Here is a 15,480-nt window from a genome sequence, read left to right as displayed (position 1 = left end):
ATCCGAGGCTTTCCAGGCGAGGAGCAGCTTATGGAACCGGGGAAGCATTCTTATTGCCAGTGCCCAGTGCTTTATTTCCCTGTTCCTTTTCCCAGAGGCCGGCAGCCGGCCTGGGCGCAGGCGAGGGGCACTTGGTGCCTTCGGGGCTTTGCTCTGCGCTTTCCCCTCGAGCTGCCGGGCTCCGTCTCGGCCACACGGGCAGCACGGGCAGGGGCTGCGCAAATGCTCCCGTAGGAAAGGGGCAGAATTGCGTGATTAGGTGCTGTGGTTGCTCCAAAGGGAGGAGACGGGCTGGAGAGGCAAGCAGGTCACGTTGGGTGCGTGTCGATGGGTGCACGTCGTGGTGGGTGCACGTTGGTGGGTGCACATCGGGTTAGGTGCGCGTTGCGATGGATGCGCATCCGAGTTGGGTGTGCATTGGGGTGGATGCACATCGTGGTGGGTGCACATTGGGGTGGGTGCACACCGGGTTGCGCGCACATTGCCGTCCATGCACATCAGAGTAGGAGACACATCGTGGTGGGTGTACATCGTGGTGGGGACACAGTGCAGTGGGCCCACATCAGACCAGGGGGCACATCATGGTGGGTGCACGTCATGGTGGGTGCACATTGGGTTGGGTGCACATTGAGTTGGATTCACACTGCAGTGGGTTCACCGTGCGGAGGGTGCAAGTTGTGGTGGGTGCACACTGGGTTGGGTGCATGTTGAGTTGGGTTCACACTGCAGTGGGTACGCCTTGCAGTGGGTGCACGTCGTGGTGGGTGCACATCGGGTTGGATACACATCGCGTTGGATTCAGATTGCAGCGGGGACACGTTGCAGTGGATGCACGTCATGGTGGGTGCACGTTGAGTTGGGTTCACACTGCAGCGGGTATGCCGTGCAGCGGGTGCAAGTCGTGGTGGGTGCACATTGGGTTGGATACACATCGTGTTGGATTCACATTGCAGTGGGGACACGTTGCAGTGGATGCACGTCATGGTGGGTGCACATTGGGTTGGGTGCACATTGAGTTGGGTTCACACTGCAGTGGGTACGCCGTGCAGTGGATGCACGTCGTGGTGGGTGCACGTTGGGTTGGGTGCACATTGGGTTGGGTTCACACTGCAGCGGGTGCACGTCGTGGGTGCACATCGCGCTGGGTGCACGTTGCGGTGGGTGCACTTGGGGTGCTGGGGACGGGAAGCCGGGATCGGCTGGGGGGGCTGCGTGGCTCCAGGCGAAAGGGAAGCTCCCGGGCCATCCCTCACCGCCTGCCCCCCGCGGCCGGGCCAGCCATGCGATGCCGGAGGAGCGCGGCGATGCTATGGAATGTGGGCAGCTGCCTGCGGACACGCTCCGGCAGGTGACGATCCAGCGCCACCCACTCTACGGATTCGGCTTCGTGGCCGGCAGCGAGAGGCCCGTGGTGGTGCGCTCGGTGACGGCAGGTACGGCGCGGCGGGCGCGCGGCCGCGCGGGCGCCGCCGGCCCCGCTCTCACCCCCGCGCCCCGGCAGGCGGCCCCTCCGAGGAGAAGCTCCTGCCCGGAGACCAGATCGTGGCCATCAACGCCGAGGACGTGAGCGAGGCCCCCCGCGAGCGCTTCATCGAGCTCGTCAGGTGAGGACGCGACACCCGTGTCCCCAAGTGGGGGGACATCCTGAGCCTCGGACAGCGCCGAGGCAGGGCTTGCATGGGCCTTAGTGAGGAGCAAAGCCAGCCTTGCTGGCGAGGCCGGTGCCCAGCGCCTCCCCGCTGCCACCGCCAGCTCCAGAGCTGCCGGCTGCTGCTTGGGAAGGACCTGGGGACACGTGAGATGTCCCCATGCTGAGCGCATCCTTTCCTCGCTTCTCCTTCCCGTCGTAGGAGCGCCAAGGACTTCGTGGTCCTCACCGTCCTGCACACGCACCAGGTGAGAGCCGTGCCGGCGTCCCCCATGGTGGCCGCATCCCTTGGGATGTCCCTTCCCGCGGTTCACCCGGCCGCTCTCTTTCCAGTCGCCCAAATCTGCTTTCATCAGCGCAGCTAAGAAGGCCAAGCTGCGCTCCAACCCGCCCAAGGTCCGCTTTTCCGAGCAGGTGACGGTCGGCGAGACGGACCCAGTAAGTGCCACCCTTACCAGCTTGGGGACGCGCTCGTGCAGCAGTGCTGTGGCCCGCTGGCGTTATCATCCCTAATTGCAGAGAGCTTTTATTAAGCAGCTACTCACATGAAAGAAAAAAGGAGAAAAAAAAGCTTTAAAGTGCTTCTAGCAAATTCTATTTTTAAGTAAAATCAATTAAGTAATTATGTGGTTCCAGCGTTGCTTGCTGTAAAACACCAGCTTGCGCTCAGCTCCGCGCACAGAGGTGGGAGGCTGGTGCGAGCCCGAGCCGAGCTGGGGTCCCGAGGGGGGATGCGGGGAGTCCATCGGGAAGTGGCTGATGGAGCCGGACACCCAATTCCCACTGCCGGGAGCTGGGGAGGTGGCTCCGTGCGGCGGCTCCGTGTCCGCCTGGCTCAGCAGAGCTGCTGCGTCTGGGGGGATGTGACACTTGGCGTGTGATCCCGGGAAGCCAGAGCTGCTCCGCTGCTGACATCCCCCTCCTTCCCTCCATTCCCCTCCTCTCTGTGCCCCTTTCCCGCCTGCCAGGACATGCTGAAGAAGGACGCGCTCCTCCTCATCCCCAACGTGCTCAAGGTTTTCCTGGAGAACGGGCAGATCAAGTCGTTCACGTTCGACGGCCGAACCACGGTGAAGGTGGGTCCCACCCGAGCAGTTGCTCCTCGTCACGGCCTCTGTCGGCCCCTGCCTGGCTGGAAATGCTGGAAATGGGTCCCTTGAATCCCCCTCTGGCTTTTGCAGGACGTGATGGTGACGCTGCAGGACCGCCTCTCCCTGAGACACATCGAGCACTTTGCCCTGGTGCTGGAGTATTCCAGCCCAGAGCAGAGCCACCGGTTCCTGCTTCTCCAGGACAAGCAGCCCCTGGCCCACGTAAGGCTCCAGGGAGGGGGGTCCTGGCAGCGGCTTGTGCCAAGGATGGGGGGATTGAGGCCGAAAAGGGAGGCGGGGGGCTGCAAGCTGCAGTGGGACCTTTCCCTGTGGAATACTGCAGCCAGCGCCATCCGGACGCGGGTCCCCAGAGGGGACAGCCGCAGGGGACCCCTTGGCCAGGTGCTCACGGTGCGACGTGCTCCCATGCAGGTTGTGCAGAGGACGCACTACCAGGGCATGCGGTGCCTCTTCCGCGTGAGCTTCTTCCCCAAGGACCCGGTGGAGCTGCTGCGCCGGGACCCGGCCGCCTTCGAGTACCTGTACATCCAGGTAGGGCCGGGGACACTCCGTCCCCCTTCCCGCTCTTCCCAGGGTTCCCCAGCAGCTTCTGCCGTGCGGGCCTCCCTTCCGGAGGCGCTGGTGGCATCCGTGGTGGCAGCGCCGTGACGTGCTCCTTCCCGCCGGGAGCGCGGAGGGGAGCGGGGTGCCGAGCTGGCCCCGAGCGGCCTCCTGTCGCCCCGCAGAGCCGCAACGACGTGATCCGCGAGCGCTTCGGCACGGAGCCCAAGCCGGAGCTGCTGCTGGGGCTGGCCGCGCTGCACATCTACATCACCGTCTCGGCCACCCGGCCCAGCCAGAAGGTCTCCCTGAAGAACGTCGAGTGAGTCCCGCTCCTCGCCCGGCTTCCGTGTCCCCTGCCCAGGTTTCCCAATCCCCAGGGCTGCTCCCGAGTGCTGGGACCAGATGGTGGCTTTGCAGACCTGGTGGCAATGCCACCTGCTCCTTATTCCCTGTATGGAGCCGTGCAAGCCCCGCGGCCGCCAGCTTGGCCACCCCAAGGGGCTGCAGCCCGGGCGGGAGGGATGCGCGGGATGCCCCCGGGTCTCGTCTCCATCCCTCGCGCCCGCAGGAAGGAGTGGGGCCTGGAGCCCTTCCTGCCGCCCTCGCTGCTGCAGCTCGCCAAGGAGAAGAGCCTGCGCAAGGCGCTGTCGCAGCAGCTCAAGGCCCACCAGAGCCAGCCGCCCGGCGGCCCCAAGGTGAGCGCGGCCCCGCGCGCGGCCCCGGCCCCGCCGGCCTCGCCGCCCGCCCACGGCCTCGTGTCCCCGCAGGTGTCGGCGGCGCAGGCCAAGCTGCGCTACCTGCGGATGCTCAACGAGCTGCCCACCTTCGCCGGGGTGCTCTTCAACACCGTGGGGCTGGTACGGCCGCGCTGCGAATGGCGGTGCGCGAGGGGTGCCCGGGGTGTCCGTGGGGGTGACACCTTTGCGTGTCACGTCCCTCAGCCCAGCATCATCCTGCTCAGATGAGGGGGATCCTGGGCACGGATCCCGCTCTGGGTCCCCACTGGGTCCATACCAGAGCAGATCAGCTGTCCCTAACATCTCAGCAGGGGTCCAGCCTGGCCACTGCTCGGTGGCCCTGGGGACACTGCAACCAGCATGTCCTGCTCCTCCCTCATCCCCACCAGAGGCACCAAAGAGGGACGTGGAGGAGCTGCCAAGGCTCCCACTGCTCTCCATCTCCATCCTCCTCACTCCACCTTCACCTGGGCAACTCCATGCTGGAAGTGCCACCTCCCATCACCGTCCCTCCCCGCCAGGACCGCAGCCTCCGCAGCTCCCCGGCTCCCCTTGCGGTGTCTCCTTGCAATCCTCCTGGCCGAGCGCTTGGCTTCTCCATAGCCTGGGCACCCGGAGCGGGCTCGGGGAGGCTCCAAGCACACGTCCCCCCCGGCTCACGGCTCTGCCTCGTGTCCCCGCGCGCGCAGGACGAGAAGCAGCCGGCCACCACGCTGCTCGTGGGCCCCCGCCACGGCATCAGCCACGTCATCGACCTCAAGACCAACCTCACCACGGTGCTCTCGGAGTTCAGCAAGGTGAGCAAGATCCAGCTCTTCCGCGAGAACCAGGGGGTGGCCCGTGTGGAGACCAGCATCCTGGAGGCCAAGGTAGGCGCGGGGTGGCCACGGGCCTGAGCCTGCCCCTGCTGTCCCTCCACTGCTATGGACGGGACGGGATTCGGCGGATTTGGCTTGAGCACGCGGGCATATGGGGCCCAACAAGAAGCCTTGCTCCCTCCACACTCATCCTTTTGGGGCTCCCTCCGCATCCCCGTCCTCTCCGGGGGTCCCGCAGCCCCTTGTCGCCGGCGCCGTTGCAGCCAGGGCCTCGCAGCCGCCGGCGCAGCGCGTTCCCTCCGGCTTCTCCGGCTGCCTCCTCTCCGGGTGGGCTCTCCCACTTCCTCCCACCAGGCTCACGGGTCCCTCCCGGCCGCGCGGGAGCCGTGGGCCGGGCGGGATGCGAGCGGCCCCGCGGGGCGAGCGCGGCTGCGTGCGCCGCCGCCGCCGCCGGGTTTCTGTGGCAACGGCAGCTGCTGCGCGGCGGCTGCGGCTCGGTGCAGAAAGGGCCATTTTGAATTCGCGAGCGCCCCGCGCGCGCCGCCGCGATGGGCCGGCCGGGACGCAGCCGGGCGATGCCTGCAGGTACCGGGGCCGCCGGCGGAGCCCGCGTGCTCCGTGCGCGCCGGCCGGGAGCGGGTCTGGCATGGGGGAGCGGGCTGGGGGCTGCGGGCGCTGGCGGGTTCCGATCCCTTCTCGTGGCTCCTTCAGGATGGAAGCGCCTGAGCGTGCGGTGCTCTGCACCGTGCCGTGCATTCCCGCATCCCCGCTTCCCACATCCTCGTCTTCCCGCATCCCCACATCTTCGCATCCCTTTATTCCCGCATCTCTGCATCCCAGCTTCTCGCATCCCCATATCCTCATACCTCCGCATCCCTGCATCCCCACTTCCCCCCATCCTCATACCTCCACATCCCCACATCCCCGCTTCACGCATCCCCGCATCCCCACTTCCCCTCATCCCCACATCCTCCTACCTCCACATCCCCATATCCCTCCATTCTTGCATCCCCACATTCCCGCATCCTCGCATCCGCTCGCTCAGAGGTGCTGGAGCAATGGGCTCCCGGCAGCGCCCGCAGCAACCAGTAGTTTAGCCTCTCCTGAAGGAAAGCAAAGAACAGATCGATCCGGAGCGGCCCTGGCTGCTGTTGTGCCTGGCGGCGCTCCGGATCGCTCCGGATTGCTCGGGATCGCCGCGGCGTGGGAGCCTGCGGGCTGCGGGAATGGAAAGGGAGCGCCCGTGGCTGCAGCGATAGCGCGTGCACGGGGGTAAATCCTGACTCCGTCTGCATGGGAGGACTGGGGGGCTCCTCCAGGATAGTGCCTGCGAGAAAACTTGGCGCCAACATCATTTCCCGCAACCTTCACCTGTATCTGACCCAGAGCAAATCCTTGCAAAAGGTTTTGATTTAAGTGTAGAGTGTAATAGGAGCAGTGCTGCATCCGTAACAGGCTAATGTACAACTTGTCTCTTACATCTCTTATCTCTAGTATAAATTTATCTTGTTTCCCTTTCCAATTAGAGTGGTTGGCAGGCAGGAAACTCTTAAGTAAAAGAAAAAGTCACCGTTTCTCATTAAGGCTTGAAATTCCAGAAAACCAGTATGAGCGAAAGATCAAAACATGAATAATTGCAGCCTGCTGTTATGTATTTAGCTGTAGAAAGAGTTTTTCTTCTCCTTGTGTCTGCGCGTTGCAGGTCTGCGGAGATCGGCCCTTACCTGAGTCTCCTCTGGGAATCTTGGTGCTTTCCGGGATGTCGGATTCTCCTGGCAAGTTGGCCTCTGTGTTAAAGTGGCTTTTAGGCAACGCAGGGACACGGGAGCCTTGTGTGAGCCCTGGGGGACAGGGCTGATAAGGAGCATGGACACTTTCCTGCCCCATCCCTCGCAGGAGCCATCCGAAGGGATGGAGGGAGGAAATTCCCTTTCCTCCAGTGCTGCCCCAAGCAGTGTTATTATTATTGCACTATTAGTAGCATTCCTTAGCAGCTTCGTGCAAAGCTGCTGTGAATTTACCATATAAAATCTGTAGCGACACGAGATTAATCCCACCCTGAGGCGCCGAGCAAGGGCAGAAAGATGGAGTAACCGGATCAAGGTGGCAGCAATTTAATCCATAATAACAGTATTTGGAGGCTGGACAATTCCATGCAAACTCCCTTGCTGGCATATGGGATTAATCCTACCTGCAACCCCTCCGTCCAGCTCAAAACTGAGTGGAGTTAAGAGGTGCCCCTTGCAGAGCCCGCGCTGCGCAGAGCTGCAGGCGCCGCATGAGCAATTTTGTGCTTTTTTTAGAGGCAAAAAAACGCCACTCTGGGTCACTGGGTCTCCCTGGGGGTTCACTCAGCTACAGGTCAGTTCTCACAAGTGGGAATCTACAGTCCCAAATGGCTGGGAGCTGAGATCCATATGCAAGCTAAGCCGGGAGCAGGGGGATGCTGCATCCCTGATCCGGTGCCACCAGCGCGGGTGGCCGCAAGGGCCACCGTGAGCGTCTGGCACCGCTGCGGAGCCGGCGGAAACGCCTCCTCCGTTCGCCTTTGTGGAAAGGGTTCTCAGCGGGTCTCAGCCTCTTAATTTAATTATCCCGGAGTGGATAATCGCCAGCCGCTTCCTCTCTCACCTTGGGCTTGGCTTCGCTCCTTGTTGTCAGCACTCAGGCTCTCTTTGCGGCATAACAGAGGGAGGAAAAAAAAAAAAGTGCAAAATGTCTCATTCTGCAACAGATGGCTCGAAAGCCCCAGGAAGGTTCCCCCTGGGAGGGAGGCGCTTGTTTTAAGGACTCTTCAGCTGGCAGAGCGGGAACACACGGCCGAGCTGCGGCCACGGTGTCACCCCGTCACCGCAGCGCGCAGGAGCCTCTCCCTCCTCCCGTGGGTCGGTGTCAGCTCCGTTTTATTTGCCGTGATGCTTAACCCTCCTTAAAGGAGCCCCTGGGCCGAGCCTCGCCGCTTTGCCGCGTTGCTTCTCCTCCCACCCTAGCACGGCAGCTGAGGACTGATGAATGTTGTTACACCTGGGCTAGCGGGGCTTGCGGCACCGCTCTGGGCTTTGCACCTGGACTTGGTGCGTTGCAAAAGCCGGACCTCGCCGTGCCAGCCCAGGGACCCTGGTCCTGCGAGTGCCATCCCTGTCCGTGCCGGCTCCGTGGGAGGGAATCTCCGTGTCCGTCGCTGCGTCGCAACACAGGGCCAGACCCACCACCCGGCTCCTGGCTGCTCCCGTCCTCGCTTTAGAACCGGTTTTAGCAGAACAAATGCTCCCCTAGAAGAGAAGGCACCATCTGCTCCGGGCACCAAGCTGGTTTTCCAGTGGGTTGGTTTTAAGTGAGACTCGCCGGGCTCTGAGTGGCGGCTGGCAGGGCCCGCGGGGGGTTTCTTACCCCTCCTGCCGGTCCCTACAAGCAGATGTCTGCGCGTAAGGAAGGGGTTTAGGGGCACGATGGGGATCGGGGGCTCCTGCAGCTTCCCGAGCATCCCGGGGCTCTTGCCATGCCCAGCAACCGGCGGGGGAGCGAGGACATCCATCTGTCCGGGCCTGTCCCCGTCGGTGCCAGCGGAGCCCTCGCACGCGCCGTCTCTCTTGCCTTGCAGCCGCTCGTGTTGCTCATGGAGTGGCCTGAGGCCACCAACTTCGCCTGTCTCATCGCGGGCTACTGCCGGCTCCTGGTGGACTCCAAGAGGCTGATGTTCTCGAGGCCGCCCGGCCAGCCGCCCCCGCCGCACCTGATCAAGGCAGGTATGTTTAAGGCTCTGCTTTCCGCGCGCCCGGGCTCTCCAGGAGGACACGGGGCACTCGGGCAGTTCCCCTCGGAGAGGCCTCCTCCGGGCCGGGATGCCGGGATGAGGGAGAGAAGCCGTCGCTTTGGATAAGTGCTGGCTGGGATCTGGCGCTCCGTGGGAGCCCACGGGCTCCGGAGGCCGCCGGGAGAGGGTGGCCGAGTCTGGGGGGTGCTCAGCAAGGGCTCTCCTACTGCCTTCAGCAATGCTGGGGCTGGAAATGTGCCCTATCCCCTGCTTCCAGAGGGAATTTCGGTGTCTCGGCTGGAATTTCAGGTGCCCAGTGGGATGCAGGGACCAGACGGCTGCCCCAGGCACCACAGCAGGCAGCTCCTGGCTTCCCCTCTGTGCCTTGAAGGCTGGTTTCAGGCCCTCATCACCCCCAAAGTGATTGATTATTGCCAAGAGCGATTCCGAGCAGGAGTCCCCCGCGAGCTGCCGCTGTTCTCCGTGCAGGCGCGTGTGCCGAGGCCGTTTTGCAACCGCAGGGCAGCAGGGTGGTGACAGTGCCCTTTTCTTGGCAGTCACTGCATGGGAGGCGTGAGCACAGGGAGGACCGTGATGCCACCACGGTGCCAGGCACTTGCTGTGGGAGCCCCCGTCCCTCTCCGGATGCCGCTGCATCCTCGGGAGATAAACCCGTCTCTGCCGGAGCAATGGAGCATTTTCCCTGCACCGAGCCTGGCTGCTCCGGCATCATTTGGGAGCAGGGAAAATCATTTGTATTGGGAAAACAAAGTCCTCCCGCAGCTTCGGTGCAGGCCACGCTGTCAGGAGCCCAGCAGGTCGTGGCGGGCAGGGGCTGCAGAGCATTAGCGCATCCCTGCAGGAATGATAGGGATGAATCCTTTCCTTCATCCTTTGGGATGAATCAAGTGAGCCCAGGCTTCAGCTTTGCAGATTGCAGACAGCCCTGCCAAAATCTTAAATGTAAAATGAGCCTAACCGGTGCTTTGTGCCTAGGCAAGGAGCGCATCCCTCTTCCCCGAGCTCCGTTAAAGGCTCCTGCCAAACCGCAGGGCTCCGCGAGCCGCGTGCTCCGCATTGATGCCGTCAGCGGGATGCATCCCCCTGGGGAGCAAAACGCCAGATCCCAGCTCCAGCCGCACACACGTTGCACCTTCCTGCCCCCAGCAGAAATCATGGAAAGTCCCCGTTCCTGGCCGGGAATTTCTCCCCCGGAGCATCTAGCAGCCGGGATGCAGACCGCAGTTTTCAGCCGTCGGGCGAACCTGGCTGCGGCTCCGCAAACACGACGCGACGCAAACACGCGCTTAGGGAGACAAACGGTCCAATTTGTTGAGCTAATGAATTTAATTAGGATTTATTTGATTTAATTTATACTGCGTAAGCTGCAGCCTGCGTCCCCCCGGCACAGCCGCTCTGTTTGCCGTGCAGAGACCAGGCCCCGGCCGTGAGTCCGGGCAGCATCAATGGGATTCCTGATTGCACTGCGGCCGCTTCCCGGCATTTCCCGTACCTGGCGCTGGCTGTTCCCGGGTCCCTGATGCTCGGCCCCGCGCCAGGCACTGAGTGCTCTGCAGGGGGCTCACGCTTTCCTTATGCTGCTATTACGCAGTTCAGAAATGAGGCGTTTATTCAGAAATGAGACATCTATTCAGAAATGAGACATTTTCACAGGTAGCCGAGCTGCAGGGAGCACAGCACAGAGCAGCAAGAAAGAGCAGACGTTCAGGAAACCCAGGGCCAGGAAAGGTTAAAGGGATTTGGTGCGGTTAGTCTAGGCAAGAGAAGGGGGAGGAAGGAGGGCCAAGGCAATTGTTGTTTGTAAGAGGACAGTGATCAATGGCTCTGCAGGGCCAAGGTGTCATTGATCTAATTCTTAGCCGGATAGCAAAAAAAGAAAAAGAAAAGCTTAGGGAGCTATATTTCATGATAAATGTCATCATATTAAACGTTATAAAATCTATATGACCTGAGCTCTGTAGTGTGCATCATTCTGGGGACACGGGACACATCCCGCAAGGAGGTCGGAGCAGGACAGGGAGCGGATGACGCTCCCGCCTTTCCCGTCCCCCGCTTCCCTTCTCCGCAGTGCTGCTCCTAACGCTGCCCTTGTGCTTTTGCTCTAGATCCCGTCCCCGTGCACCGTCCCGCCGCCGCGGGACACGCGGGCACGGACGAGAGCAGCTTCGCAGGGACGGACGAGCGCGGCCCCGCGGAGGCCAGGGCTCGCGCTGCCGGCGCCGCCGACGCGGAGCTCGTCGGCTTCTGCTACCTGCACATGCGAGAGCAGAGGAAGGAGCGGGAGAGCAGGACGGACATCAACGAGAACCTGATTTTTTTGGAGGAAACCCGTCCCCGGACCAAATCCGACCCCACTCCCAAGAGCTCGGGCCAAGGCCATGAGGGCGGCGCGAGCGAGCGCGAGGCGGACGGGCCGGCCCGCGAGCAGCGCGCGCGGCGGGCCCGGGCGCACACCATCGACTCGCACGCGCGGGGAGACTCCGTGCCCTTCTACTGCGACTCCTGCAAGGCCAAGATCAAGAGCCGCCTGGCCGCGCGCAAGGGCGGCAGCGCCCACGACAACATGGTGGACTTGATGTCCCTGCCCCCTCCCGGCAGCGACGAAGAGGAGGACGAGACGACGGCCCTGCTGCCGGCCATCGCCGCCCCCCCGCCCGGCTTCCGGGACACCAGCTCGGACGAGGACGATCCGAAGCGCCGGGCGGCCGCGCAGGGCCAGGAGCGGGGCCGGCACCTCTGCGGCCTCCTCTACGACGAGATCCCCGTGACGCTGATCGACGCCGTGCCGCCGCGCACGGTGCGCGACCACGCGCAGGAGCTGGACGATGCCCTCGTGTCCACGCTGCAGGCGCTGGAGGCGCTGGCGGCTTCGGAGGACTGTCCGCATCCCCCGCCGCAGCAGACGGCAGGTATGACAGGCCCTGCGCCTTCCTCTTGCCCTGTGGAATATCCTTCCCTTCATCCTCCTCCCTGTCTTCTCTCTTCTCAACCCTCCCCATAAGTGACTGTGGGGCAGTTCCTAATGAAAGTAAATTGTGGCAACAGGAGCAGCCAAACTGTTGCTCGGATTCCTGAGACCCGCAGATGGGAACCCTCCTCGTCCTCCTCCTGGAGGAGCCTTTTGGTTGTCCCCTCTCTGCAGTCCCCTGTCTGACCCTGCTCACTTGGTGTGTTTGGCCCTTGCTCCTCTCGGGTCCACCCCGCAGTTTTGCAGCGTGTGACCCCTTTTCCTTTTTGCTCCCTGTAGCTATTCCTACCCCTGGAGCCCTTCCCAGGACCCTTTTCTGGTCCAGGAGCTCTTGCTGAATTAAGCTACAAGCTGGCTCCATGCTAACGAACGACGGCTCTCGAATGGGATAAGCCTTAGTGGCAGGAGGCCACCGCGGTTCCTCTGCTGCCGTGTCCGGCGTCCCTGGCGTCCCTGGGTCCCCGACACACACGTAGCATCGGTGCGGGTGTCTCTCTGTGTCCCTCCGCAGGTCTTATCGTCCTGGCTGCCATCACTCCTGAGTCATCTTTGGATTCGGGCCACGAAACCAACTCGTCGGAACTGACGGATGTCTCCGAGATGGTCTCCGCTATGAAGCAGCACCAGAACGCAGCCTACTTCCTAGCTCAGCACATCAGCAAGGAGAACCTCCTGGCGAGGAAGGACTTGCCTTTCCGCATCCAGAGCTGCGCTGCCCAAGCCATGCTCGCCTCCCCCTACGCCCTCGGCCACCAGGAGCCGAACCCTTCGCTGAAGCCAGATTGCTCCCACCAAAGCCCCACTCTTAGCAATTGCAAGAGCAAACAGGAGCAGCAGCCGGTGGAGCGGAGCTGCCCCGTGGCCCTGCAGCCAGCGCTGTCCCCTCAGCTCAGTGAGCAGAGCAGGGCGGTTTCAGGGCCACCCTCTGAGTGCAAAGGGACCGGCCACACGAGAGCCGCCTTTGAGGTATCTCTGCACCCCGCAGCAGCCTCGAGCGGGGAGCAGGCCCAGGATTCACGAGAGACGATGCCCAAAGAGGCCCGGCCAAGCCCCAGGCTCCTCTTGGACCAGAAAAGTGGGATAAGCCCAGCCTTCATTGCAGCCGCTCTGCAGCAAGTGGCAAATGCGAAAGGCTCCGCTTCCCAAGCGGCGGCAGCTCCAAAAGAAGACAAGAACATCGACGGGACCAGCGGCTTCGCGTCCTCCGGCGGCAGGTCTGTGAAACCTAAAGGAGGGCAGCAAGCTGAAGACACGTTGTGCAACTGTCAGCAGCAGCAGCACAGCGAAGCCTCTGCAAGTCCTAAGGAAGCTCCTGGCAGTAGGGCTGAAACATCTCACCTTGCCTCAGTAGGGGAGGAAATGATGCCCAGTAAGACTTTTCCCTCTAAAAGCTACCAGCCAAAAGTGAGCAGGGATCCCCTAGGAAAAGCTCCAAGTGGAGAGCAGGCTCAGAAGGCAGAGGGGGAAGCCACAAGCCTTGTCTTTCCAAGACACGTGGCTCCTCCAAACCCAGGGGAGAAAATGCAGCAGGAAAACTCAGTCAAAAGTTTCAAAGCTGAGAGTGGCTGTCTGCACTCTCCATCCCTTGGCAGCACTTTCAGGAGCACCAGTGAGGATCCCAAAGGACCGATCCAGCTGGTGCCCAGGCCCGAGGGCCTGCAGATCAGCACTGTGCCTTCCAAAAAAGCAGAAAAAGTCCTGGAGATGACCCAGCAAGCTGCTGATGTCCCAGCTAAACCCAAAGCTCCCAAAGGTCCCTTCAGGTTGAGGAACCTCTTCTCTGCAACGTTTCCGACGCGGTTGAAGAAGGAGACGGACGAGCGGCAGGCCCAGCTGCAGAAGGTGAAGCAGTACGAGCTGGAGTTCCTCGAAGAGCTGCTCAAGCCCAAGGGCAAGGGCGACCTGCCACCCCAGGAGTATCTGCAGCCTCCTGCTCCCGGGCGCTGCAGCTGCCAGCTGAGGAGCAGCCCGGTGCAGAAGGTCCCCGGCATGTCCCGGGAGCAACGGCGCAGCTGTGACTGCAAGCGGATGTGCAGGGGGGTGAGGCCACCCTCTAACCAGCTGGTGATGCCAGAACTGGAGAGGCGAGGGAGGGAGAAAGCTCCGGACGACCAAAAGCAGGTAGAGGCAATTAGGTTGACAAGCATGAGCAGCCCGTCCACAGGCAAGCGGATACGATCGACAAGTTTGGAGTCCAGAGATTACCGGTCAGATCCCGAGAACGGCGTGTCGTGCTTGAGCACGTGCGCTTCCCGGGGGGAATGCATGGGTGCTCCCCACTACAAGAAGCTCCTGCGTCGCTACAGCGTCAGTGAAATAGATAAGACTGACAGGACATCTCTCTCCTCAGAGATCTACCAGAACATCTACACCGTGAAGCAGAAAGGCCTCCAGAAGGAGTCTGAACCCAGCATCCACGGCTCTGTTCTGAAAAGCAAAATCCAGGAAGCCTCTGGAGTGACTGATCCATCTTATGTCCAAATAGCACAGGAGAAAAAGAACCAGAAAGGCTCCGCGGTGTTCTCTGTGCAGGAGGAGATGTATCCGAGTCCTGCTGGGCTGCGAGATGAAGATATGGAGGATGAGAAGTGCTGCTCCATCCGGTACTGCTTCTACTACAGGAAATGCGATGTTGCGGATGACGGGAGCGAGAAGGATGAGCTGTCCTATTCCATCCCCATGCAGATACTCCCGGGAATGAAGCTGGACAACCAGATGGTCCCGGTCATGAGCAGGACCCTTCAGGTTCTAGACGCAACGGCCTGCAGCAGTCCCAATGGTAGTCAAACCCAGGAAATAGATCTAAGGTCCTCCACTTTTGAAGGGAGCCTGGCAAAAATCAACACCCTTCGCGGCCATGCCTATAGCTTGCCCAATGGGTTCTTGCAGGTGCAGCTGGACACCAACGAGCTCCTGATGATCCTGAGGCAGTGTGTGGTGAGCCCTGAGGTGAGGGACTGCAAGCCCTACATCTCCCAGCTGGCTGAATACAAGCAGGAGCTGGCGCTCAAGTTCAAGGAGTTCCGGGCGTCCTGCCGCCGCGTGGCCGCTGTCGACAAGAGCCCCACTCACATGCTCTGCGCCATCACGAGCAGCTTCCAGGTGCTAAGCAGCCTCATCGAGACGTTCGTGAGGCTGGTGTACATCGTGCGCTCCGAGTCCCAGCGCCAAGAGCTGCTGGCCAAGGTGGAGGAGGTGGTGAGGAACTACACGTTCCTCCTGCGGGCCGCGGAGGAGTCCACGGCCCGCACGCTGAGCCATCAGCAGGCGGCCGAGCAGTTCGCGCACCAGTCGGCCACGGTCGCCACGGTCATGAGCACGCTCACGCGCTCCCTGAAGACGCTCATCAATAAGTAAGCCGGCCAAGAAAGCCAACGAGCCCGTGTGTGCCAAGCCCTGTGCCCGTGGTCCTCATAGCACGGAGGTCTGATGAGGACGAGTGTCTGGAAAGCCCAGCTCTTGGCCATTCCAATGGTCAAGACCTTCTGGAAAGCCTTCATCTACTGGGGGGTTCCAATGGCCAAGACCTTCTTTCATCTCTACCGAGTGAATGGCAATGTTGGTGGAGCTTCCGAGGGGTCAATCCAGCCACTCCGCTTGCTCTCCCACGCCAGCTTCTCGGTGACTTTCCCAGGGAGACACAGCCACCCTGTCTCCACGCGGCCTTGGGTTCGTGCGGGGCCTCCCTCGTGCAAAGACCAGACACTGTCTCCCGCGGTCGCGGTGTGCCGGGCCGGTGCGTAGGGACTGAGCTGAGACCTCCCAGCTTCACTTGGGTCTAGTTCGGAGCCCAACCAGCGTCTTGCCACGTAAACAGCTCTTCAGCCTCCCCGGGGCCGACCCACAAACGCAGCGGCCGGAGGGCCCCTCCGAGGTGCT

General features: G+C 62.1%; 1 protein-coding gene across 1 annotated transcript; it reads left to right on the top strand.

Moving 5' to 3' along the window:
* Positions 1-1,276: 1,276 nt before the first annotated feature.
* FRMPD3 (FERM and PDZ domain containing 3) lies at positions 1,277-15,065 on the top strand. Its single transcript, XM_088538426.1, has 14 exons — positions 1,277-1,433; positions 1,502-1,604; positions 1,851-1,896; positions 1,982-2,086; positions 2,617-2,724; positions 2,830-2,961; positions 3,172-3,291; positions 3,486-3,622; positions 3,872-3,998; positions 4,071-4,160; positions 4,730-4,909; positions 8,460-8,604; positions 10,739-11,542; positions 12,113-15,065. The coding sequence occupies exons 1-14, from the start codon at positions 1,286-1,288 to the stop codon at positions 14,956-14,958; spliced, it is 5,091 nt and encodes a 1,696-aa protein (XP_088394552.1). The 5' UTR covers positions 1,277-1,285; the 3' UTR covers positions 14,959-15,065.
* Positions 15,066-15,480: the final 415 nt, after the last annotated feature.

This window comes from Tinamus guttatus, unplaced genomic scaffold (genome assembly GCF_059628265.1).
Source record: "Tinamus guttatus ecotype Peru unplaced genomic scaffold, ASM5962826v1 Tinamus_guttatus_pri_ptg001087l, whole genome shotgun sequence".
Lineage (NCBI taxonomy): Eukaryota > Metazoa > Chordata > Aves > Tinamiformes > Tinamidae > Tinamus > Tinamus guttatus.
The sequence above is the reverse complement of the archived record's forward strand: the minus strand, read 5'-3'. Positions and strand labels throughout refer to the sequence as shown.

Bases quoted from the DNA above. Each gene is read 5' to 3' on its own strand.
- FRMPD3 (XM_088538426.1), top strand. From the start codon at position 1,286: ATGCCGGAGGAGCGCGGCGATGCTATGGAATGTGGGCAGCTGCCTGCG. The intron at 2,962-3,171 runs GTAAGGCTCCAG...GCTCCCATGCAG, and splicing joins ACAAGCAGCCCCTGGCCCAC to GTTGTGCAGAGGACGCACTA. The intron at 4,161-4,729 runs GTACGGCCGCGC...CCGCGCGCGCAG, and splicing joins TCTTCAACACCGTGGGGCTG to GACGAGAAGCAGCCGGCCAC.